This window comes from Eptesicus fuscus, chromosome 13 (genome assembly GCF_027574615.1).
Source record: "Eptesicus fuscus isolate TK198812 chromosome 13, DD_ASM_mEF_20220401, whole genome shotgun sequence".
Classification (NCBI taxonomy): Eukaryota; Metazoa; Chordata; class Mammalia; order Chiroptera; family Vespertilionidae; genus Eptesicus; species Eptesicus fuscus.
This window is the reverse complement of record NC_072485.1, coordinates 67,802,648-67,828,694: the sequence shown is the minus strand read 5'-3', so window position 1 is coordinate 67,828,694 and position 26,047 is coordinate 67,802,648. Positions and strand designations below refer to the sequence as shown.

The following is a 26,047-nucleotide window of genomic DNA, read 5'->3' as shown; positions in this document are numbered from 1 at the left end:
AGTTGGTAACTATCTGGAGGACTGTGTTGAGAAGGGCCATCCCTGAGCAGGATCTTCCCAGCCCAGAGCTGTAAACAGAGCAGGAAGAAGGGATTAAGAATTACAATTTTCCAGCCCTAGCCAGTTTGGCTCAGTGGATAGACTGTCAGCCTGCAGACTGAACAGTCCCAGGTTAGGTTCCGGTCAAGGGCACATGCCAGGGATGCAGGCTCAATCCCCAGTAGGGGGCGTGCAGGAGGCAGCCAATCAATGATTCTCTCTCATTGATGTTTCTATCTCCCTCTCCCTTCATCTCTGAAATCAATAAAAATATATTAAAAAAAAGAATTATAATAATCCAAACCTGCTTTTTTAAATAAGGGTGCACATTCTCACAAGACTGTTTCCCTTTCAGTATAGCTGTCAGCACTGTGAGCTCTGCACCATTTGGTTTTTCAAATTAGCTGTGCTAATTCCAGACCCAAGCACAGCCTTTCTTTCTAAATATGTCCTTCTACTAGAGCATCCTCCATCTTCCCTTTAGCAAACCTAAGAGAGAGGGGCAAGTTTCATTTCAGGCAGTGTAGGGGCCACCTGAATATCATGACTGGAATCAAGAGGATTTCCACCAACCTTCATTTCTTGAATACCAGTTGAGTAAAAGGTAGTAGAAAAGTTCCTTTGAACTTGATGATTGGCCAAAACGTCTCCCATCTGAATCTAAAACTTGTTAGTACTTAAGAGTTTTTCTGACTATGGAGGAGCCCTGTGGAGTTTATTTCAGAGCTGACTCCTCAGTTCACTGTGTGGTCTTCACTCCGACTGAGAGGGAAGCAACTGTTAGTTAGTGTAGACTTAGACTCAGAGAAACTCCAACTGGGCAAGAAGCTCCTAAGCTCTCCCATATCCTTTAGTCTAATGACCTGAATTCAGACGCCATGTGACATCCAGGTAGCCCAGCCAATCTCTGAGCACAATCTCAAGTGCATTTGGGCAGCAAAGTGGCAGGAAGCCTGCAAACTCCTGGGAACCATGGTGATGATGGGAGGGAAGCCTTGACCAAGCCTCAAAGAGAATGAGATTCCTTTGCTTCCCTAGGAGCTGCCTGTGGAAGCAGGAAAGGTGAGTTCCTCCTGTTCCCAAAGAGCACAAGGCAGTGCCTCGTCTGGGAGCCAAGGAAAGGTGGTGCTCCTTAGGAAAGTCGTTTTAATCTTTCTCTAACTGGCTGAATAGCCACCTGGTCTCCACACCAGGTGAGAATATGGAGCATCTTGGGAGCAGGTATAGTTAATGCAAACTTTATTTATAAAAGACTTTTAAATTAGTTGTATCATGCCATGCATTCATACAGAATACAGTAACCCTTCAGGGCTACAGGGAGAAGAGCCCACAAACTCAAAGGGAAACTATTAAAGAATTCCTAATAGTTAAAAGCTAGGAAAGATTAAGACAACTTTACAAATGAGCAATTAAAAAGAAAAAGGCTATGGAAACTAGTCTGAGCTGAGTGGAGGGCAGCTGTTTACAGGTCTGTACACTAAACTAATACATAGTCCTCTGGAGAGGCAGGTGCTGATGGAGAAGCAGAGTATGTACAGATACTTGTGCCACGACTCCTCCCCAGACCCACGGCTGATCCAAACAACCGGTTCGTGTACACTAGGCCCGCCAAGGCCACTGTAAACTATGAGGACTCTAGTTTAGTAAACTAAAGCTGCAGGGTGCCAGGAGGGGGCAGCTTCATTTGCGACTGCTCTTTATTCTTTCCAGTCTTTTTTTCAAGTCATCAATGTTAGCTGTGGAGGAGGAGGATGTGGTCATGGTTCCTGAAGAGTGAGACTGGTTAGAATCCAGGTCTGAATGCTGGTGCTGCTCCCGGGACTCCCGGAGCTGAGAGAGTTTGCTGTGCAGCATGTCTGTGGAAGAGGCAACGGTAGGAACGGCTGGTTTGGAGAGCAAAGAGGTCAACGGAGGTCGGTCATCTTGCTGTTGAGAGAAGAAGAGTCATTGTCTAAGGGCAAGAGGTGGCCCTGGAACATCATATACCAAGACTGATTCGCTTCTCTGGGAAAACCTGTTCCTGCCCTGCTTGTCACCATCTCCCTGGCCCACATAAAAGGAAAGGAGCAGTACCTTTGTATTGTCCAGACCACATCGCTGTCGGAGGATTTTTAGCCTTTCCAGGTACACAGAAGGTCCTACCTCTTCTCCATTTGTGTTACCGATGGAAGACACTGTGCTTGTGGGAGCAGGAACACATGTAACCTCCACCTGAGAGGAGAGGCCTAGAGAGGAAATGTAGAAAGAAGATTCAGATATACATACTCCCCCTTTCAGGCTGCCCTCACTAAGCTGCCACCAAAGGGAATAAGTTGGGGCCTGGAGATTGCCATGGTACTTCATGACTAAAAAATCCACTAGAATCCTCCTGGAGTTGATAATAAAGGGTGCTCAGAAATATACAGGATAAGCTTGGTGAGAATTTCCAAGAACTGATGCAGAGGAACAGATGTAAGCTGGGCCATCTACATCCTGGTCTATGCAGGGTTCTAAGCCTGTAAGCCCACAGCTGCCATGGGCAACCCAAAAAACCTAAGCTACTCCTGAGTATACAGCCAGTGCCCAACTGAAGAAGCTAAGTACTTTAAATGTTTGGAAGAATTAGACCAGGTTCGGACCACAGGATACAAGCGGAAAGCTCTTATTCAAACTGGGAGCACAGTAAGAAACTCAGGGTTACAGTATATACATGGAAAGGCATTGAAACTGTGAGGTGTCCCAACACCCAGAGAAGGGCTAGGAACTAGGACATGTAATCCCAGCACTGAGACCAATATTCTGGTAGGAGAGAGGAAACCCAAACCAAAGAAATCCACCACAGTGTCTACATTTCTGAAGAAACAATCACAACATGCAGACATTTAAAGTGACCCATTTGATAGCAATGAAAATGTATTATATAAGCTGAAGGATCAAGTACTGGGAAGATACACTCCCTTATTGTCAACAGGAAAAGTGAAACAGGTCACTCTTGGAAAAAGGAAACCTTTGAGGTACAGATGAGAACACTGAAAGGGTGAAAATGAATGAAGAATAAGGGAAAAGCCAGCAATAATGGATGTTCAAACACTAAGGTATGAAAGCATTCAGTAATCAGTGAGGTCACATGCTTGTGTTGCAAATATGCTGTTTAGGCCAAAAGTGTCAATTAAATGTTGAACATCAGCAGAAAGGACTTTGGAAATAAGAAAAGGAGGCTTCACCCTCATCAACCAAACCATGGTATGTCCTTCTGTGGTGTCTGTTAGACATTCTGCTCACTATGATTCAAGAAATAAACTCTTTAAGGTGTTAAAAACAATAAAAATGATGCAAAAGAACAAACACAATTGAAGCTTCAGCTTGGCAAGACACCCGGTGAGAGAGAACACAAGTGGAATCTGAAACCCACAAAGGAACACAGTTTTATAGGTAAATAGATTCTAAAACCTAAGAGTAGGTACAGTTCCCTGAACTCGGAGAGAACTAAATGCAGGACAAATGTGTGAGCTCTACTCTGCATGGTGAGAGGAAACTCTTGCAGATGGGTTTTTCTTGCGTTTAAGGCTTTTGACAGCTATTTTCTATTAACTGACACCTCTTAACCTTTTGCAGTCGGATGTCGAGTGTGACTCGACACGGTTAGCATCAGTAGCAGCTCGAGAAAAAAGCAAGCGAGTGCAAAGGGTTAAGTCTTCCTTTTGTCTATAGATCCTGTGAGCAGTAATTCTCAGATACTGGCTTTTTTTTTTTACTGTGGGAACAATAACATTTCAGCTTAACATTGGGATAAGCATTTATTCATATCATTCAACAAATATGTATTGAGTGTTTACTATGTGCCAGTAACAAAACAATTTTTACCCTTGTGGATTTTCAATTCTAGCAGTCAGATAAACACCAATTAACCTAACAAGTACCACATTGTATGGCATGTTAGAGGTGGCTGAGTGCTATGGAGGGTGAGGGGTAGGTTGCAAGTTTTAAATAACGGCTCACTGAGCTAGTGGTATTTGAACAAAGACCTTAAGGAGGAAAGGGCTGGCCATAAGCTGTCTTGGGAAATCTAAGCATAAGAAGCAGCCAGAGCAAAGGCCCTAAGAAGGCGTGTGCCTGGTATGTTCAAGGAATAGCAAGGGGGTTGGTAGGGCTAGAGTGGAATGAAAGGGGAAATAACAGGAGATGAGGTTCTAGAGGTATCAGGGGGCCCTATAATGCAGCACCTCATAGGGCTTTTTGCCTTTGCTGAATGAAAGGGAGAGCCTTTGGAAACTGTTTAATAAGCTTCTTTTTGATGCTGTGTGTGGAAATAATATAGGGAGATGAGAGTGGAAGTGCAAAATCAGATAGGAGGAAAGTGTTTCAATCCAGACCAGGGCAGCAGCAATGAAGGTGATGGGAAGTGGGGGTGGATTCTGCATACAGTTTGCAGGTAAAGCCAAAGGATCTCCTGACAAAGAGGAAGAGAAGACTCAAACTGTGGGTCTGAGTAAATTAGGACAAAGGTGCCTTCAGCTGAGAGGGAGAAGAATGCAAATGAAGCAGGTTTGTGGGAACAGCAGGTGCTAGAAACCCCAAATAGAGATGTCATGCAGTATATACACTGAGTGGCCAGATTATTATGATCTCTGAATGCATAATAATCTGGCCACTCAGTGTATATCCTATATAATAAAAGGCTAATATGTAAATTGTCCCCTCGACCAGGAGTTCCACCAGCAGGCAGTTCCACCAGCTGGCCAACCGCCCATAACCCCTCCCCCTGGCCAGGCTGGCCGGCCTCTACTCATGCATGAATTCATGCACCGGGCCTCTAATATAATACACACACACACACACACTGAGTGGCCAGATTATTATGTGTTCAGAGATCATAATAATCTGGCCACTCAGTGTATATATCAGTCAAGATCAGGAAGGAGGTCTGAGCTTGACACCAAACAAAACTGGGTCTTGCTGGCATATAAATTCTATTTAAAGTGATGAAAGTAGGTGGATTAGTTAAGGGAGTGAGAATAAGAAAGAAGAGATGATCGATTATGGACTGAACTCTGGGGGACTCAACACAGAGTCAGGGACAGGAAGAATCAGTCAGGTCCAGGAGGAACAGCCAGCAAGGTGGGTGGAAACCAAGAAAGCACGAAGCCCAGGGAAGAAACTGTTTCAAGGGCAGGGAGATAACACTGCTGATGAGTCAAGGTAGGTGACAGAGCTGACCACCGTCTGTAGCAATGTGAACATCATTGGTGACCATTAAGTACTGAGATGCATTGTTATACATTTAAACCAATCAAAACCCCCAGTTCCTGAGGTGGGAACTAATTTGAGCTTATACCCGGAGCTCCTAGAGGAAACCATACCTGTTGAAGTGGGAATACGGCCTTTGCCCTCCCTCTCCATCTCAATCACCCGAAGGCCTCTCTCAACATAGCTCTGGAAGAACTGTGAGGAATTTTTCAGAAATGGTTCAATGTCGGCATCTGAATATTTCTTCTTATATTCATATAACTCTGCTAAGCCCTGGTTAACGAGAAAAAGAAAGAAGTGGGGGTGGATATTAAGTGACACTTTTCCATAACTCAGATCCCCATCTGGCTCAATCTTTTCCCTCTCACCTCTTTAGTATTCTCTTTAGAGCCAATCTTCTTAAAAATCTCAGCTAAGAAATCATTCACTTTGGCCTTTGATGATTTTTCATCCTGAAAAGTTGAAAGACACAAGAGAAGATTGGTTGGTTAGACTTGAGTTATTAATTAGGAATCAAAGGTTGGATAAGAACTGAAAATAGCTCAAAATCCAAACTTTCTGGTTTGCTCCTGCAGGTGACAGAAACACCAGTGCTGCAGGGTCTGCAACAGACCAATGACACTCTGGGTTACTGAATGCCTCTAGTCTCAGGTTTTCAACTGAACTTGAAGAGAAAGGATCTGGCCCATTCCTCCCTAAATAGAGCTCACAGTGGATTTATTTGGTGACCAATGCCGTAGGCACAAAGAAACTTTCTTGGGGACCAACAAATAAACAAACAGTTTATATTTGAAATTTTCAAGGTGGAAATGGTTATAGCACTAAAGCAGAAGAGTGAGACTGGACCAATCCCTAAGCCTTTGACAAGATTACTTCCAGACAACCTCACTTCCCTCAATCTTTCAAGTCAGGCCACTCACGATTCGAGATGCTCCCTTTTCTGTTTCCTTATCTGACTTGCTCCCTGACTGGTCCATACTGTGCTTCATCATTCGGCAGAGGTGGGCCTCCAGCTCAGACTCGTTCTTGTTGTCAATCATGGTCAGGTGGTCTAGGATCTGAAGGAGACATGAGCACATTCAAATAGCAGCAGTGCTCTTCCATGATGTTCTCTCAAATGCCCTCAGGGATTGGTTGCTATTCTGACTCACTTTGGGCCCTTTTAATTTGCATAAAGTGTGCAGCAGCGTCTTTAGGGTCCTTATGGGAAATTCACTTTTGCATTGCTTCAGTTTCTCTTTGGGGAAGACCTTCATGAAAATGTGTATATCCAGAAGAATTCTGTCCAGATTAATGCTGTTGATGGTATCAGGCAACAGTCGAACCATTCTCCAGAGACACTATTGGAAAAAGGAACAAAAGTTAGAGGGAGTGACTGAAGAATGAGGATAATTTGTCACCATTCATCTTCCTTAAGCTCTGGGATCACTTCTAAAAGATGTCAGGGATATAAATGTGGCACATCAGATCTTTTAAGTGTGGTTGCTAAAAATGAACAATTTTACTCACTTCAACCATGTCACTGGCTAAAGTGTAACAAATCATCCATCTAATCATCTCAGATACTTTTCCTTCCCACTTCCTAGAGATAGGGCCTTAAATAATAAGAACATGTGGAAATTCTGTCTTGAGTTTGCTTGGTACCTGAGAGTAGGGTAGTTCACATTGCTTACCAAAATCTAACCCGAGGAGACAAATACTTTACACTATTACAGTGTAACAATAGTATTATAATGTTATAAATACGTACATTTGGAGTTTTTCCATTAAAGAGACCAAAATATTTATTGGGCTATGGTTATCTTTTCCCCCAAAAGAAATGAAACTTCTTTTGATTCTAGAAGAATTGGTGAGATATTTACAAAATAGTTCTTCCTTTTCATTGTTTGAGGTCAGGAATGGTTTAGGCCTGAGCTAGGGTGGAGGAAGGGAAAATAAAAACCAACTGTATTTTTCAGGTGTGTCTTGGTCGATTTGAGTCTATGTCTTAGTTCCAACTCCTCTTTCCCCACACTTTAATAAAGTTTTGCATCTCTGAAAGAGATCAAATTATTTCAACTTCACCTTCATAACAAGCTCTGAGAATTTGGGAGAACTGGCTGTTGCTAGCAGGCTGTCTTGAAGCAAAACAAGTAGAGCACTAGGGAAAAGAAACCCAACAAAACAGCATTAGTAAGTTTGAAATTTGCATTATAATTAAATTAGTAATTAAAAGGCCAAGTGTAAATATTCTCTACCCATCTAATAAATTGAAAACTCATGGATCAAATACTGGTAGTAATTGTCTTTGATTATTCAAATTCAGTTATTAAGAAAATGGACATCAATCATTTAAGTTTTATAAATTACTACTTGGTAAAGCTTGTCACTATTTTTGTCACTGTTCGCTGAGAGAGAAATGTACATAAAAGAGTGGGTAACTGACATACTTCACAGCCCTAGTTTAGAAAACTCATTGCTACTCACTGGCTTACTGCAGTTGTTTACTGAGTTATTAGTTACTAGAGGCCTGGTGCATGAAATTCGTGCATGGGGGTGGGGGTGTGTGTATCCATCAGCCCAGCCTGCACCCTCTCCAATCTGGGACCCCTCAAGGGATGTCCGTCTGCCCGTTTAGGCCCGATCCCAGGCAGTTGGACATCTCTCTCACAATCCAGGACTCCTGGCTCCCAACCGCTTGCCTGCCTGCCTGCCGATTGCCCCCAACCGCTTCTGCCTGCCAGCCTGATCACCCCCTAACCACTCCCCTGCCAGCCTGATCGATGCCTAACTGCTCCACTGCCGGCCCGATTGCCCTAACTGCCCTCCCCTGACAGCTTGGTCACCCCTAATTGCCCTCCCCTGCCAGCCTGGTCGCCCCTAACTGCCCTCCCCTGCCGGCCTGGTTGCCCCTAACTGGCCTCCCCTGCAGGCCTGATCACCCCCAACTGCCCTTCCTTGCAAGCCTGGTCCCTCCCAGCTGCCCTCCCCTGCTGGCCTGATCGCCCACAAATGCTCTCCCCTGCTGGCCATCTTGTGATGGCCATCTTGTGTCCACATGGGGGCGGCATCTTGTGTGTTGGAATGATGGTCAATTTGCATATCATCTCTTTATTATATAGGATAGCTGTTGTCTCAGGTTGGAATACCTCTGATTTTTGAGGAAAGAGTAATAAATCAATTTATCAGGCAAACATAAAGTTACAACTGATCCAGTGCCTTCTGTTTTCTATGGGTAGACTAAAAGAGGGGCTGTTCTAGGCTGTAATGCTGAGAGAACGCTATACCTCAGGATGTTGGTCTGGTCCGACTTCTCCAGAACCTTCACCACTAAGAGATTCACAGAGCGGATCACCTGTTGTCCTTCCTCCAGATCTTCAATTCGAGAATCCAGCATTAAGGTGATGAGGCCATGCATCAGGTCTTTCAGCACTCCAGTGGAGGCCTCCCGGGCTAGGCTCTCTATCTGAAAGAGCTATCCAATCATAACTGTGTTATAGGTATGAAACTCAATATACATGGCAGGGAAGATAAACACAGGTGGCTGTTCTAGTAAATGATTATATCATATTTTTTAAAAATTCAGAGTATTAGGGAAAAATACCCCTCCCCCCCCAATAATAGCAATAATTAATTGGCATGCTTCATTCCTGTTATAGAAGTATTTTTAATGTGAACAGATATATATAAAATGCCAGCCAGGGCCTACATGCCTGATGAAGAAACTGGCAGGAAGCAGAATTTTAGGTAGTATGTAAGCATTTTACTTTGTATCCTAACAACAAGGTCAGTTGAAATGTCATCAACAGCCAACAATAAGGTAAGCTGAAGTATACATTTCTACAAGTGACACAGGACTCACTAAAACATCTGTACCAATTCAAGCTCTAGAAACCAGGTGGGGTGAGGGACTTAAAGGGAAGCTTGTGGTCTGGAGAGGTGCCCTTACCGAAATCATGTTGCCAATGATACAGCTATACAACTTGATGATCTCATCCTTCTCCAATTTCTCATCTGCCATATGTGTGTTGTAGATGAGTCTTAACTGCATGAACGTGGCTATAAGAAACTGATCAATATGGCCAGACATAGCTTCAGCTTTGTCTTCCTGTCTCAGGACCTCATCGATCTGATAACAAAAATCCAAGATGTATTTTCCAAGCTTCAAATTTCTAAGTAGCAGAAAGATACTACAAGGGATAGCTCTGTAATATTAGCAAAGCACTTCTAGTATCTTACCTTGAAAAGAACCCTATCACTTTACATATAAGTGAGTTCTTAGGTATTCAATCATTCAAGGAATACTTACTGAGAAAGATACTGTTAGGTGCATTAGTTGTAGCTCCTATTCTGAGTCTCCCTGTCTAGTTCAGGGAATAATCCCTATGTTTAAATCTCTAATTTATTAGAGTGTTTTTATACCCATTATCTAGTTTAATCATCTCAACAGCTCTGAGAGATAGGCTGAGAGTAAGATCTCCATTTATGAAGTGAGAAAAGTGAGGCTCAGAAAGATTAGACTATTTAGTTCAAACTCAAAACTCAGGTTTCCCAAATCTTGATCCAGTGTTCTTTTTGGTTTGATCAGTAATTGTCACTAATGGCAAAATGTTACTATGGGAAAAGCATGTATTTCCTATTCACTACTTTAAAAAGATCTTTAGCCAAAAACAGTTTGGCTCAGTGGATAGAGCGTCAGCCTGCGGACTGAAAGGTCCCAGGTTTGATTCCAGTCAAGGGCATGTACCTTGGTTGCGGGCACATCCCCAGTGGGGGGTGAGCAGGAGGCAGCCAATTGATGTTTCTCTCTCAATGATGTTTCTAACTCTCTATCCCTCTCCCTTCCTCTCTGTAAGAAATCAATAAAATATATTTAAAAAAAATAAAAAGATCTTTATTTTTGTGATTACATAAATAATATCCTGAGACAATCAAGTCAATCTTCAGTGACCATCCTTTCATGTAGGACCAAGAAACTGCACAACTCCAGCATAGGGGGTGGACACTTATACTACAGACTACAATGTGAATGGTTCCTCTTGGTATTGACGAAGCCACTGGTACTACTTTCATTTATCTCTTTATCCATGTATATCTCCAAGCACATATAATTTTATATAACTGCGATTTTTCAATAATACTGCTTCAACACAGATACTATAAAAAAAATACTAGCATCTTTGCCCAGCCAGCATGGCTCAGTGGTTGAGCGTTGACCTATGAACCAGGAGGCCATAGTTAGATTCCTGGTCAGGGCACATGCCCAGGTTGTAGGCTTGATCCCTAGTGTGGGGCGTGCAGGAGGCAGCCGATCAATGATTCTCTCTCTCTCTCTCTCTCTCTCTCTCTCTCTCTCTCTCACTATATATATATATATTTTTTTTTTTTTTTACTGATTTTAGAGAGAAGGAAGAGGGAGAAATAGAAATACCAACAGTCAACAGGAATATAGGCATACCTTGTTTCATTGTGCTTTGTTTTACTGCGCTTCACAGATAAAGGCAAGACCCTCTACAAGCAAAAAGATTATGACTCGCTTTATTGTGATATTCACTTTATTGCAGTAGTCTGCAACTGAACCCACAACAGCTGTTATGCCTGTAGTTTTCTTAAAAAAAAAAAAAAAAGTTTTTATTCATTTTTAGAGAGAAAGGGAGCGGGATAGAGAGATAAAAACATTAATCAGCTGCCTCCTGCATGCCCCCTACTGGGGATTCAGCCCACAACCCGGGCATGTGCCCTGACTGGGAATGGAACTGGTGACCTCTTGGTTCATGGGTCAATGCTCAACTACTGAGCCACACTGCTCAAGCTTATGGGGAGGTACTATTAAACTATATAAATATCCCATTTCTCTTCAAGTTTTTAACTTATATGTGAATGGATCTATGGTTTCCTATTTTATTTGATTGATTGATTGATTTGAGAGAGAGGAAGGAAGGAAAGGGGGAGAGAGAGAGAGGGAGAGAGAATATTGATTTGTTGTTCCACCTATTTATGCATTCATTGGTTGCTTCTTGTATGTATGCTGGCTGGGGATCAAACCTGCAACCTTGGTGTATTGGGACAACACTTTAACCAACCGAGCTACCCAGCCAGGGCAAGTTTCCTATTTTGTTAAATTTTATTGAATCTAATAAATTTACTGAATTTTATTCAGTTTGTTGGGTTATAAGCTATCACTATCTTTAGTTATTTTGATGCTCAAACTGTCCCTGTTCAAACAGAGAGTTTGGTCCAGTTGGCCTCTGGGTACTGACTGGTAACATGTGCCTATCATTCTCTGAGCTCATCCTTCCCATCCTTGCTGTTTGGTATGAATTGTTTCAGGATCATCTTCTTTCCCTGAGTTAGCCCTGGAGTCAGCCATTTGCCAAGAAGTCCTCATTCCTTTTAGTATAAAAATGGTATTTAGAAGACAAAATTTGGGGATGCTTGTTGTTACAGGGGTGTTGCTGTTCTCTGGTCCTCTCTGTGCCAAGAGCTAGTGAATTTATGTATATTATCTATAACATACATTCATACCACATACATACCCACATGCTTATATTTAAATTGATATTTATTTCTACATCTACATATTGAAAACCATGAGCTCATATGATGCATCTATTTCTGGTCCAGTACCAGAGTTCATTCTATCTGCTTTCCTCCCATATTTGTATTATTGTTCTATGACAGTAGGAAACTTGGCTCCTCTTTTCCTTATTTCTTTGACCAATCCCTTTTATGTAATCAATCTCCCATCTCTGCCACCAGCTCTTCCATACAAATGCTCACTTCTGCTTTGGCTCTAACTCCCCATTCTGAGCCACCTGCACACTGCCCTGCTTCCCTCTCACACACGTGGATGTCTTCTTCACACCCTGCCTGCGTGGACATCCTCTTCATCCTGCTTGGGCTCTGACTCTTAGCTTTGCATTGCCCCTCCTCACAAGGCTTGGGCTCTAAGATCATCACATTGGGCCACTATGGCTCCCCTTGCACTCCCTTGCCACATGGTAGATGCCTACCTTGCTCTACCCACCTACTGGCTTTAGAATTGAACTGTTAGGGAAGTAGAGAAAGAAGAGAACGATTAAAAAAAACAAACATGTAGCTTCTTTATTTGAAAATTTCTGATGGTTTCCATCTCACTTAAAATAGATTCCAAACAACTTACCCTGAGGCTTTTAAAACTCCACATAACCGGGTCTCATTCTGTACCATGCGTCTAGGCTCTGGACACATGTGCCTTGTATTGTTTCCCTGAACATGCCATGTTCATTCCCACCCTAGAATCTTTGTACTAGCTGTCCTTTCTGCTTGAACCCCTGACGATCAATCTAAGTAACTACTTAGTTTCTTTCTCCACTTACCCCATCTGAGTTATATTTATAGTAGTTATTGTCTGATAATCTCTTGTTTACTTATTTGTCTCTGTCCATTAAAATCTAAGTTTCCCTGAAGTTGGATCCTACTTACTCACTGCTGCACCTCCAGACTCTGGTGAATGAATGCAATTATACAGAGTAAGGCTCTGAGAGAGATGCATCCTATGAAGCAAGTAATGACTGAGTGATCCCTGTGCACTTTTTCATCAGTACAGTACTGAATGCTGCCTGCCTCCTGTATGCAACTATCACTCCTATAGCCTTTATATCCACCAGTGGAATTATTGTCATGGGTAACACCCCCATTACCTGTGTTAGAGCTTGAATGCTTGTGTTGATGTCACCACTGGCTACTTGGGAGATAATGAAATTGATTGTGGATGCTGTGTTACTGTGCATGTCATCAAAGTGTGGAGAAACAGCCCGGATCCTAGAGAGCAGAGCAAAGGGAAAAATTCAATCTTTATTTTAAGATATCCCAGTAAGTTGGAATTATGCAACTCCCCACTACATCCAGGTCTTAGTAAGGAACTGCTATCAGCCAGGTATTAATCAGTTCTAAAAAGTTATAATTACATAGAGAGCTCTTTTCACACATGCACTCATGAACTGCTTATCCTTACATGAAAGAGGTTAACTTACTTGGGTTCAGGAATAAGGACCGGTTCAAAAATGTCATCCAGTTTGTGCTGTACAAGTTCTGGCATTTCACATTGGACTGTGCCGTTGTCATTCTCAATCTCATCGAGATCTAGCTGGAATTCTCGGCGTACCATCTGGGCTGCCTCAGGATGCCCACTCATGCTTCGAGCTTGGCTAAGAAAGCAAAAGGAGGATCCTGAACTAAGAGAAACTTCTTAACCAAAGGGCAAGAGTAGCACTGCCAGTTGCCCTAAAGCTTCAAGACAGATGTTCAACTTCTGGTTTCAGCCCCGCTGAATGATTTAAGTTTTTGAGTCTAAGCAGTGCCTTCAATGGGCAACAACACTGGTTCATGAATATCCTGAGAACAGATAACTTTATTTTCTACTTACAATACCTGCTAAGTTATAAGTATTCTTTCTACTTCACCAAAGCCAACAAAACTTGTACAAAAGGGGCAGAAAAGAATAAAGTATACTTATATTGAGTCAAAACTCACTACTTCTGGCAAAAATTTAAGAAAAATCTGGACTGGCTATTTTTTTCTATCAAATTAACCAGTGTTTAAGTTTTTCTAATCATAAGCATCATTCCATGCAGTGTTCAGTACATTTTATACTTTGAGGGACAGTTAGTCACTTCTTTTTATTCACTATTGACTGTTTAGGGCCAGAATTATATTCAAGTAATAGATACTCAAAGTTTCCAAATTCAAATTGGTCAAAAGATACTGATGATACAACCCAAAACACAGCTGTCTTGCTTAAAAGGCAGTATTTTGAGTCTCTAAGCTGCCACTCCTGCTGGCCAGTGGACTTCCAAGGAAGGCTGGATTTGTGGGTCACTTAAGAACCCCCTCTACTCTGGTTATAAACTCTTAAGCCAATCACCCTCCAGAGGGGATGAATCCAAGTCAGAAGTTAGGAAGATATAAGATCCCTGCTAATGAGAAATTAGCAGGCAGTACTTACATCCTATAAGTGCGATACATAATTCTGTCCACGGAAAAGCAGTGAAAGAAGGCACAAGACTATTTAGAAGTGGTTTTGTGACAAAGACAAAGACAATGAAGACTGAAGGATTAAACATTTGTTACAAGACATTTACCCAGACACACTGTCATGCATGATAATGGTTACAAGAACTCAAGATTATGTTTCAGGATAAGCTCTGAGCACACAAGGCCAACTCCACAGAGATGCTCTCAGAAAACTATCTCCATCTACATACTTGAGTTTGGAGGACATGTCCTCAGCTGGTCCCTTGCGCAGCATGTTGGCGTTGGAGCTTATGCTCTGTGTGCGCTGAGGTTTCTCTTCTACCTGTTTCACTGGTGCAGCAGAAGGCCTCTTTGCTGACCGCTTAATCCTTTCCTCAAGCATGCTCATATCCTTTTCAGAAAGCTATTAAGAGAGGCCAAATTTAATTTATTAGCATAGCCTTTTACTACAATATAAAGAAAAATTAAAATCTAATAAATAGGAAGTCTCAAGAATTAATAACCATTTTCATATTGAAGCAATTAGAACCTGCTATGTTAGGATAAATTTACTATCAAAACATTTTTAAATAACTATTAAAACCTGCCTTGCTACGATAACAGAACATATGAAAGAAGAAAAGGATACAAAAGGAAGGCTATTAATAACCATAAATAAAAAGATCAAAAATTAAATGAAGCATCCTCATTTTTGCTGTGTCACCATTAGCTAGCTGTGTAACTAAGCTTTTGGTCCCCTGTGAAATTCCCATCTGCTTTATCTCCTGCACTGGCCTGTAGTGAGGATTTAATTAATACAAGTAAAATTATATTAAGAATAGTATAAATATATGTGAAACTAAGAGGCCATTGAAGTGAAGAACTGAGGTCCAGCCACAATAGTGATTGGCTCAAAGGAATTAAGGACTCGGAAGCAGAACCTAATGTGCCTCGGGAGTCTGGCTCATGACTGTAGCTCAAGACTTGATCTGATAGGTACCAATATCACATTAAACACAAGTGAGTATTTGTTCATAAAAGCTAAATGCACTAAAATTTACAGAGAAGATTGTCAGGCAGAATTTAATTCCCAGATTAGCTCAGATTTCTTGATTCAAAAATAGCCCTCATTTCAAAGGCAAATTGCTATGAATAGAATGCTCACAAAAGAAAATCTGATTTCCAATAAAACAGCCTAACTATCTTACGAGATACCCTCCAGGGTTTATCTAGAGTCTAAGACACATGAATAGGTTGAATTCAATAAAAGGTGGTAAAAACTTAGCCAGAGTTCAGATGGTATGAAAAGTGACATCTACTAGTAAGTGATCTTGCAATTCACAACATGCTGACAATATTCAGAGAAAAGTCACTTACAGTTCCAATAAGTTTGAACACCTGATCCCCATGTACATTATACACTGTGACAATGGTGTTGAGGGCAGCATTGCGTACAGTGTTGTCACGGTCTCCTATGTGAATCGCTATCTCCTTTAAGGCTTTTCCTGGGGTTGGTTGGCAAACATTCATGCCATAGGACTCAACCAGACAACCCAGTTCTTCCAGGCACTCTGATGGGAGAAAGATTAGATTAATGAGACTCAATGCACATTTGGCATAGAGACCTATATTATTAGATACATTTCCCTTTGCATAAATTAAGGACTAAAATTTTATTCTGGCTCTGCCTATAATTTTTCTTTGTTTACCTTCCTATAAAACACACAATGAAACAATAGTTAAAGCAAATTCTTCTGGAAGAAAGGGATGCCTGTGAGTCAGATGGCCCCTGTGCACTTGATTTTGTCACCAGGGTGGTACTGAGTAGTGCCTGTATCACCTGATACTGTGGCTCCACCAGTGTGCAACTCATCACTCTCACAGTCCAGATCAGAGGTTGGACTCAACCGCACAGACAATGAAGACATATCCTTGTTCATCTACAAACTATTTCTTTTAGAGGTCACTGCAACATAGACTCACGCCTCAATTTAAATTGTTGCTTCACCTGCTCTCTGCTTTGAGTTTTTGGATTTGGTTCCTTCCATGATGAAGGGGAACATCTTGCTGGCTGGGTAGACAAGGCACATCCGGTTCAGGATGGCGCGGACGTCTTTGCGAATGACATCCTTTGGTTCTCCAACCTAGTCAATATGATGATTAAGTGAGGCATTTTCTGAATAGTGAAGGTTCTCCCTCTACCTCCTCCCACCATGCATCACTAGATCTTAAAAGAATAGGGGGATGAGTGGTGGATGTTACTAGTATATCATATAATAAATGGAGAGAGAGAAGGAATAAAGTACAGGATCTGAGGTCAGTTGGAAACTTGAGCAGTCTTCCAGAGTGAGAAAAGCACATTACCTTGAGGATGAGATAGGGGATGAAGGAAGATGCTTCATTCTCAGTAAGATGATACTCCTCCTCACTTAGCAGGGTAAAGAGTAATTTTAAATATTCTAGGGCTTTCATTAGGACGCTTGTATTGGTATCAAAAAACCGCAGGGTAAGCCACTTCAAGATAAGATCCAAGCAACCAATGACACCCTCTTTTTCACTCTCCAAGTGCTTAAAACAAAACAAGACAAAAACCTCATAAATAAGACTGCATGAAACTTTAAGTTCTATTTGGCAAGTACCTCTGAAATTTTACTAGAGTCCAAAAAGAAAAATATATTTGTAAGCCTCCATTTAATACCTAAAATTATAAACATATAGTCATTTGTCCTGTCAAATAATACAACAGCTCTAAAGATAAAGAACATGATGTATTCCAGTTCCTTCTCAAGTCACGAAAACTTTCGATTATTTCACAGGGCTTAGTATTTCCATATGTATGAGACATGCATATTTATCTACTGCAAACTTACATCAACCATGACAGCAAGTGCTTTGTTATGATGCTGAAAGTCTGAGTGAAACATCTCATCTTGTAACCATTTAGCCACACAGCTAGACATTTGAGTCTTTAGTTGCTCAATGTATTCATCCCTTGGAGTAGTAAAATTCCACTTCAGCACCTAAAAAATACCAGTGAAGAGAGGCTGTAAGGGGTTCAACCAAAATGAGGTCGAGAACTCTATTTAAAGCAGCTGCTGGAATCAATTTAATAGAATATTTTAAAATTTAACCAGATTAATTTGTAATGAAAATGTATTCTCAAGCTGTCATACCTCTGGACGCTTAACTCTGAAAATCACCTAGGAACAGAATTTTGGCAATTCTTATTTTCTAGAAAAATCAATGCTCTATTATTGATATAACTTCTGTTATAACAATGTCTATTGGTACAACATTAATAAAAGGAAAAATGAAAATACTTATAAAAAATTTAAATGTACATAGTAGCACTCTAGGAATTTAAAATAGATATACTCACACATGTGCACAAAGACCACCTTTCAGGGATGTTTATGGCAATATAGTTTATAATAGTGAAACACTAGAATGTTCAACATAGTGAGTTGGGAATAAAGGTGCATACGTATATGCTGTACCAATAAAAAGGATGAATTTATGTATGCAGATATGGAATGACCATTAAGATATTTCAAATATTATTTTTAAAATATTCAGAACAAAGAGTAGGGCAAGTTCCCATTTGTGCAAAAGGAGGGCTATATATTTATACATTTATGATTGTACAGGTATGACATATTAATATTCCTGGAGTAATACCCAAAAACCTGGTAATAATATCCTTCCTGTGGAGGGAGACTGGAATGGGAGACATGCTTTTCATACTACATTCTACACTTTTTGTACTGCTTGAATCTTTTTGAAAAAACAAAAAAATATTAAAAAAATTTTTAAACTAGTCAATAAAACTAGATCAAACTAGCCATATTTAGTTACGAGTCTGTCTGTTAAGGTATTAGGTACAAGAAGAATTAAGGGAGTAGTCTACTACATATGTGTAGTTGATAAAAATCAATGAATATTTCCCATCTTTGATTCTAAAAATTACTACTGCCCTAACCGGTTTGGCTCAGTGGGTAGAACACCGGCCTGCGAACTGGAGGGTTCCAGGTTCAATTCCGGTCAAGGGCATCTACCTTGGTTGTGGGCACATCCCCAGTAGGGGTTGTGCAGGAGGCAGCTGATTGGTGTTTCTCTCTAATTGATGTTTCTAACTCTCTATCCCTCTCCCTTCCTCTCTGTAAAATCAATAAAATATATTTAAAAAAAAAATAAATAAAAATTACAACAACTTTTATTTCTTTCTATTTGGAGGAACAATAAGCAATAGCTCCATTCTAGTTTCTTTTGTAGGAATTAATGGTCCCATAAAGTAGTCTTATAGAAACCAGATATAATTTATAAAAAAAGATTCAGTTTATTAGTTATGGATTTCAGACAGCAAAATTATTCTTGAACAAAACAAAACAAGCAAAAAAATCCTGAGGAGTCTTATTCCTTCCTTACCTTTAATCCCTTTTCATCTTTTATTCTTTGCTCCTTTCCATTTGGAACAACAATAAAAATAGGACCGGATTTGTCTTCATCCTCCTTTAAGCTGGTTTTGCTCGGCACTTTCTTTCCTTGTGCACTCTACAGCCACGGTTCAGGGGATATTGGTTAGACAGGCTACTGCTCCTTGGGAATACCATGTTGTTACCCAATAAAAAGGCACTACACAAACCAGAGGCACCTCTGCACATTATATTCCACATGAAAGAAACAGGTGAACCATAGAATCTTAGACATATTGTGTTTCTGTTACACAGACAGGTTTTCTAGAAATGTTTCTAATAACATTCTTACATACTGTTGGTTAGTCCTTGGATTGGCATGTAATGTAGTTGGAAAAGCTGTCTTACCTATCACTAGAGGCCTGGTGCATGAAATTAGTGCACTTGGGGCGGGGCGGGGGTGGGGTGCGGGGAGGAGGCCTCTCTCAGCCCGGCCTGTGCCTTCTCGCAGTCCGGACATCCCCCAAGGGGTCCTTGATTGGAGAGGGTGTAGGCTGGCCTGAGGGACACCCCCACCCCCATGCACGAAATCGTGCACCGGGCCACTAGTCTATATACAGAAAAGCCTAATGTGCAAAGTGTCCCCTCAGGAATTCGATCACTCGCTATGACATGCGCTGACCACCAGGGGGCGGCATGGAATGAAGGAAAGCCCTGGCCAGCAGCCAGAGAAGGGAGGCCCTGGCTGGCAGCCGGCAGCCGCTAGGGACCCTACCCATGCATGGATTTCGTACACTGGGCCTCTAGTAGGACTATAACTGAAGACCTTCTGAACCTGTTTCTAGAGAAAGTTGCTAGAAACATTTTAAATATCTAAGTTACTACAGTAATTTTTAAAAATAACACAAGATGTGGAATATTTATTTAGATTGAAAGAAAACAATGAACACTCAGTATATATAAGATAATGTGAAACTGCTTTATAAACTGCAAAAGACTGAAATAAAAAGTATGGTATTAAGAACAGAGTCAAGCCCTAGCATTTGGTTCAGTGGATAAAGCGTTGGCCTGCGGACTGAAGGGTCCCGGGTTCGATTCTGGTCAAGGGCATATGCCTGGTTGCAGGCTTGATCCCCAATAGGGGGTGTGCAGGAGGCAGCTGATCAATGATTCTCTCTCACCATTGATGTTTCTATCTCTCTCTCCTTCTCCCTTTCTCTCTGAATCAATAAAAAAAAAAAAAAAAAGTCAAAAATACTTTAAATAAGCACTTGTTAAATCTGGGTTGAGGATAGGAAAAGAACAGCTTCATTGGATAGTATAGAAGATAATTACACACTAAAGTGAACTCACTGAATTTAAAGGACCCACATGTAGGGAAGGAAAACAACTAATTATAATATTTAGACCAATGGCCACAGAGCACCCATCTATCTATATATAAAATAGAGAAATATGCTAATTAACTGGGACGCCATAAAGGGTTGACCTGACAGGAGGAGGTTGTGCGTGCAGTGTTGGGGGCAGGGTGGCAGGGGCCTTCGTGTGCCTGCGCTGGGGGAGGGCCTGATCAGCAGCGGCCGCGGCTGCTTCAAGGGCCAGAGTGGGAGGCAGGGCCGAACCGGCAGTGGCCGCGGGTGCTGCGGGACCCAGGGGGCGAGGCAGGGCCAGACCAGCAGTGGCCACAGCTGTTGTGGGACCCGGGGGGCAAGGAAGGGCCGGACTGGCAACTCGAGGGTGGGCAGCGCGGCGTGATTTCGAATTGCGTGCTGGGCTCCTAGTTCTATAATAAGCATATAATAATAAATGTACTGGGTAGTAGTAAAACTGTTCCTAGTTTAATATTTTTCATCAGTTATATGAAGTTAATGACAGTTTTCTCTATTTACATTTATTATTAATTTACTACTTATTGCCTAGTTCTGCAATATTCTTTTTGAAAGTATTAATCAATACTCAGAATACAGTGACAAACTCTGAATCTTGATATAGAATCTGATAACAATTCACTGTGATTAACAAAAAAATTAAATGAAAAGATACCCAGGGATATTTCAAGTTGAGCATTTGAACACAGTTCTTTACATTGTTCAACTTTGCATGGGTACTAAATGACTGGACAAGTCCCATTGGTGTGGGGACAGAAAGTAGTCCTTGTATACTAATCAGAACACCTTCTGATTACTTAACTGTGCCAAATTTGAAGGAAGTTGATTACCTTCCTTTTCTCAAATCAAAGTCAACCTAAGTGGTTCTTCTGCCTGAGCTAATATGATTTTTCTCTCTTCATTACTGCAAATCTTCCCTAAAGATCTGCACGGCAGAAACCATTACAGCACATCTGGAGAAAAGAATGTCTGTTTTGGGGCCTTATTAAAAAATGAGCCAAAGAAATTTGTATAAATAAGTACTTTATAATTTGATAATATTAAGAGTGGTAATGTTTTTTTAATATATATATGACCTTGCCCTAACCAGTTTGGCTCAGTGGATAGAGTGTCAGCCCATGGAGTGAAGGGTCCCGGGTTTGATTCCAGTCAAGGCACGTAATCTGGTTGCAGGTTCCAAGGCCCTGGTCGGGGTGCATGTAGGAGGCAACCAATCAATGATTCTCTCTGTCTCTACCTCTCCCTTCCACTCTCTCTAAAAATCAATGGAAAAATATCCTCAGGGGAAGATTAACAAAAAACAACAACAAAAAAATGATCTTTCCTAGTAGAATGATTCAGAGTATAAAACATACCTAAAAGTAATTCTATATGTAAGTATGCCGAATTAACATACCTTTGCTTTAGAGGAAACCCCTAGAGCTTTGGCCTTTTTTGGATCAGGCTTGAGTTCTACAGTGCTGGAAACAGAATCTTCAACAGGTGCTTTGAGAAAAAAAGCATGTAATATAAATAAAAACTCTAATATCACTTTATTCTGGCAGGTTAAATATATAAGAACAAGAAAGCCTGCAATTTTAAATGTATTAATTTATAAGATATTTTCATTAGATTTTTCCCCAATCTTTTTTCTCTCTGAATTCTAAGCATAACCTCAAGAAATTTGATAAATTTACATCTATCTTCTTTATCAACAGTTAATCTGCAGTTTTAAAACTATTTTCTAAATAGCAGTTAAAAAAACCCCTTTTTGCTAGTTTGATACTTCCTTAAGGGCAGGGCCTGTGATCTTTGATACTCAGTTATTTACTACATTGCAAGATTCCAATAAATGTTATAATTAAATATATACTTCTATACCACCAGTTTTATACACATAAAATTTCCAAGCATCACAATTTCTATCACAAAAAAACAGATCATTACTTGTTCATCAATAAGTCTAGAAGATAAGTAGTTACAGTTTAGAGTTTTATTTTACATGATGGAATTTTAACATCAGGATGAAGAAATCAATCTTTAATTTCCCTTGAAGACAATTAGTAAATATTAGAATGGATCAGTGCAGAGGAAGGAGAACTCATTTGGAAATGAGTAAATGAGTAAATGGAGTTCTATGCTGGTTCATTATTGGCTATCTGTCTGGCCTTTTGCAAGTCACTTAACCTTTTGGGTTTCCTCATGAGTTAATAAAGGGGAGTAAGCTAGATGGTCCCAATTCTCCCTCTAATTATAATATCCAATAACAGAAAACAGTTGTGGTAATCTTAAAAATAGGATGGACAGTTGCTTTCTGGAGTATTTCAATGAACTACTCCAAAACTCCTTTTTAGACTTGGAAACAAATTAATCATTTTTGTACCCTCAGTACAGTTCCTGGTGTAAAATAGGCACTTGACAAATGTTTGTGAATGAAGGATAAGGAGAGATGGAGGGAGGGGTTGAGATCTAAGCCATGAGAAATGCGATAAAAAATGAAGGCTGGATTTCTTTTATTAGAGTTTCTTTGGGCTATTTCCCTCCCCTTTTAACTCTCGAAAAATAGAGTTACCTGAGGCAGGTTGAAATTTGGCTGGAGCTGACCCTCCCATTGGTTTGGAAGTTGCTTTAGCAGGTGCAGCAGGCTTGGCTGGCATGTTAGCTTTGGCTTTCTCTAGCATGGCCAATACCTGATCTTTAGAAGTTGGCTAGGGAGATAATATAACAGAGGTCAGAGAACACAAAAGATACACTCATATTATGCTTACTAATAGATCTGTCATCAAACAAATGTTTTGAGCTCCTAGTTTTGAAATACCAATGAAGTAAGCACATAGTACAAGAGAAGTAACACACATTATGAAGTCACGCTAAATTAGCTACCATTCTAGAAGGCCACATTTTCACCCCTTCAGAGCCAGTAGGTTCTTGAGAAGTTCTACACTGCTAAATATTTTATTTTTGCTCTCACTGGGATTTCGAATTGAAACTCCTAGGAGGTAATATAATCTCTTGCCTACATAAATTCATGTTCAATATTTTTCTGATGGTTTTTAACAACAGCAGCAGCAGCAGCAGCAAGAAGTAATACCTTTAGTTTCCCCGTAGCCTTGGCCATTTTCTCATATCCTAAGTGCATCATGAAGAATGGCAAGGCATCTTGGGCCTTCTTTCGCACATCTCCATTGCGATCCTCTAAGCAGGAGTAGAGATGGGGAACACACAGGATAAGGTCTGTGGGGGTGGAACGAAGAGTCGGTAGTTTCTCAGCCAGCCAGCCTAAAAGCTGCCAAAAGAGATAAAGACTAGTTACACATTTCAAAGTGAAAAACTGTTTTTATGACCTCAGGCTTAAGGATTTCATCAGAACCAAACACTGAATTAGTTCTCACACTACAACTTTCCAATATGAAATCAGTAATTTTCATTAAGAACTGTGCTATATTTAAATAATATGTGCAAAGATAACAATCTTCCTTAAGGACACAATTCTTTGGACCATATTTGGACATTAAATTATAAAGCTTTCATAGTTCTTTATATATATAATACTAGCGGCCGGGTGCACAACATTTGTGCACTAGGGGGGGTGGGGGCGGGGAGGAGGGGCGTGGTCCCCCTCAGCCAGGCCTGCGCCCTCTCACAGTCTGGGACCCCTCGGGGGATCCTGCGAGGGGTCCTTAGCACTGTTGTGGAGGCAGGAGAGGCTATCGCCACTGCGCTCACCAGCTGTGAGCTTGGCTTCTGACTGAGCATTGCTCCCCGTGGGAGCGCACTGACCACCAGGGGGCAGCTCCTGCATTGAGTGTCTGCCCCCTGGTCATCAGTGCGCATCACAGCGACCGGTGGTTCTGCCATTCGGTGGATTTGCATATTACGCTTTTATTATATAGGATATGTATTTTTATTGACTTCAGAGAGGAAGGGAGATGGAGAGAGAGATAGAAACATCAATGATATGAGAGAATCACTGATAGGCTGCCTCCTGCATGCTACACACTGGGGATCGAGCCTGCAATCCAGGCATGTGCCCTTGACCAGAATCGAACCTGGGACCCTTCAGTCCACAGGCCAATGCTCTATCTACTGAGCCAAACTGGCTAAGGCTTCTTAATATATTTTAAAGATGAAAAACTTCCACTTATCTTTTGTTTGTTTTTTAATTCCAAGAACTATGCAGCTAGAGAAGACACACAATTTATTTAACCATAAAATGACAAGATCTATCAGGGCTCCTGTTTTCAGCCTTACATTGACAGTTGCACTCTATACATCTAAAATAATTCATATCTATATTTACTTGTAGTTGAAAGTTTTATTGAGATGATTATAGATTCATATACAGTTATAAGAAATAATGCAGGGAGATTCCATGTGCCCTTTACTCAGTTTCCTCTCAAGTAGCACTTTATAAAACTACTAGAGGCCCGGTGCATGAAATTCATGCACGGGGTGGGGTGGGTGGGGTCCCCTCAGCCCAGCCTGCAACCGCTCCAATCCAGGACCCCTTGGGGGATGTTCAACAACCGGTTTAGGCCCGATCCTGGGGCCTAAACCGGCAGTCGGACATCCCTCTCACAATCCTGGACTGCTGGCTCCTAATCGCTCACCTGCCTGCCTGCCTGGTTGCCCTAATTGCCCTCCACTGCCGACCTGATTGCCCCTGCCTCTGCGTGCCAGCCTGATTGCCCCTAACTGCCCCCTGCCGGCCAGGTCACACCCAACTGCCCCCTTCTGCCGGCCTTGTCACCCCCAACTGTACACCCTGCCAGCTTGGTTGCCCCTAACTGCCCCCCCCGCCCCCGCCGGCCTGGTTGCCTCTTACTGCCACCCCTGCCAGCCTGGTCGCCCCTAACTGCTTCCCTTGCTGGCCTGGTCGCCCCTAACTGCCCCCCGCTGCCAGCCTGGTCACACCCATCTTCCCCCCCATGCAGGCCTGGTCACCCCTCAGAGCCCCCCGCCGGCCTGGTAGCCCCATGCAGCCTGCTTTTCAGTTGTTTGGTCGTCCCTCACTAACCCCCCTGCTGGCCTGGTCATCCCATGCAGCCTGCTTGTTCAGTCATTTGGTCGTCCCTCACTAAGCCCCCTGCCGGCCTGGTCGTCCCATGCAAGCCTGCTTGTTCAATCGTTTGGTTGTCCCTAAATAACTCCTCTGCTGGCCTGGTCGTAAGCAGCCATATTGTGATGGTGTGACAGTCAATTTGCATATTACTTCTTTATTATATAGGAGGATTACTATAGTATCACAACCAGGAAATTGGCATTGATACAAGCCACTGATATTATTCAGATTGCCCCAGTTTTAGTTTTTCTCACATGTGTATGTGTGCATATTCTTTTTTTTTTTTTTAATATATCTTATTGATTTTTTACAGAGAGGAAGGGAGAGGGATAGAGAGTTAGAAACATTGATGAGAAACATCGATCAGCTGCCTCCTGCACACCTCCTCATGGGGATGTGCCCACAACCAAGGTACATGCCCTTGACCGGAATCGAACCTGGGACCTTTCTGTCCACAGGCCGATGCTCTATCCACTGAGCCAAAACTGTTAGGGCTGTGTGCATAGTCTATACAATTTCATCACATGTATGTCAGAACATGTGCCACCATAGTCAAAATTTTGAACAGTTCCATCTAAAGCAGCAACCTTTCGGACCTCATGGACCACCAGTTGGCGACCGCTGCTCCAAAGGTTTCCTTAAACCAGCCGTCGCCAACCTTTTGGACCTCACGGACCACCGGTGGTCTGCGGACCACCGATTGGCAACCGCTGACCTAAAGGATCCCTTGTGTTGCCCCTTTATAACCACAAAGTTCTTCCTCCCCCCAACCCTCCCCACTTTCTGGTAACCATTAATCTGTTTTCCATATCTAAAATTTTGTCATTTCAAACATGTTTTATATAAATGGAAGCACACAATATGTAACTGTTTGGGGTTGGCTTTTTTAAAAATATATTTTATTGATTTTTTATTTTTATTTTTTTTTTACAGAGAGGAAGGGAGAGGAATAGAGAGCCAGAAACATT

General features: G+C 41.6%; 1 protein-coding gene and 1 non-coding gene across 2 annotated transcripts in view; both read right to left on the bottom strand.

The window, feature by feature from the left end:
* Positions 1 to 1,261: 1,261 nt before the first annotated feature.
* Positions 1,262 to 26,047, bottom strand: part of CKAP5 (cytoskeleton associated protein 5) — an 84,500-nt gene continuing 59,714 nt past the window's right edge. The window contains exons 25-44 of the mRNA XM_008146757.3: positions 23,109 to 23,303; positions 22,590 to 22,725; positions 21,435 to 21,523; positions 18,664 to 18,789; positions 17,109 to 17,258; positions 16,603 to 16,806; positions 16,247 to 16,382; positions 15,616 to 15,809; positions 14,490 to 14,662; positions 13,260 to 13,433; positions 12,927 to 13,047; positions 9,194 to 9,373; positions 8,532 to 8,719; positions 7,330 to 7,405; positions 6,417 to 6,605; positions 6,186 to 6,323; positions 5,634 to 5,717; positions 5,379 to 5,538; positions 2,113 to 2,264; positions 1,262 to 1,965 (exon numbers count right to left, since the gene is read on the bottom strand). Coding sequence (XP_008144979.2) covers positions 1,720 to 1,965; positions 2,113 to 2,264; positions 5,379 to 5,538; positions 5,634 to 5,717; positions 6,186 to 6,323; positions 6,417 to 6,605; positions 7,330 to 7,405; positions 8,532 to 8,719; positions 9,194 to 9,373; positions 12,927 to 13,047; positions 13,260 to 13,433; positions 14,490 to 14,662; positions 15,616 to 15,809; positions 16,247 to 16,382; positions 16,603 to 16,806; positions 17,109 to 17,258; positions 18,664 to 18,789; positions 21,435 to 21,523; positions 22,590 to 22,725; positions 23,109 to 23,303 — 3,111 coding nt within the window. The 3' untranslated portion in view covers positions 1,262 to 1,719. The remainder of the gene's footprint in view (positions 1,966 to 2,112; positions 2,265 to 5,378; positions 5,539 to 5,633; positions 5,718 to 6,185; positions 6,324 to 6,416; positions 6,606 to 7,329; positions 7,406 to 8,531; positions 8,720 to 9,193; positions 9,374 to 12,926; positions 13,048 to 13,259; positions 13,434 to 14,489; positions 14,663 to 15,615; positions 15,810 to 16,246; positions 16,383 to 16,602; positions 16,807 to 17,108; positions 17,259 to 18,663; positions 18,790 to 21,434; positions 21,524 to 22,589; positions 22,726 to 23,108; positions 23,304 to 26,047) is intronic.
* On the bottom strand, positions 16,011 to 16,121 carry LOC114233559 (small nucleolar RNA SNORD67). Its single transcript, XR_003619707.1, has one exon. It is a non-coding gene; the product is annotated as a small nucleolar RNA SNORD67 (small nucleolar RNA).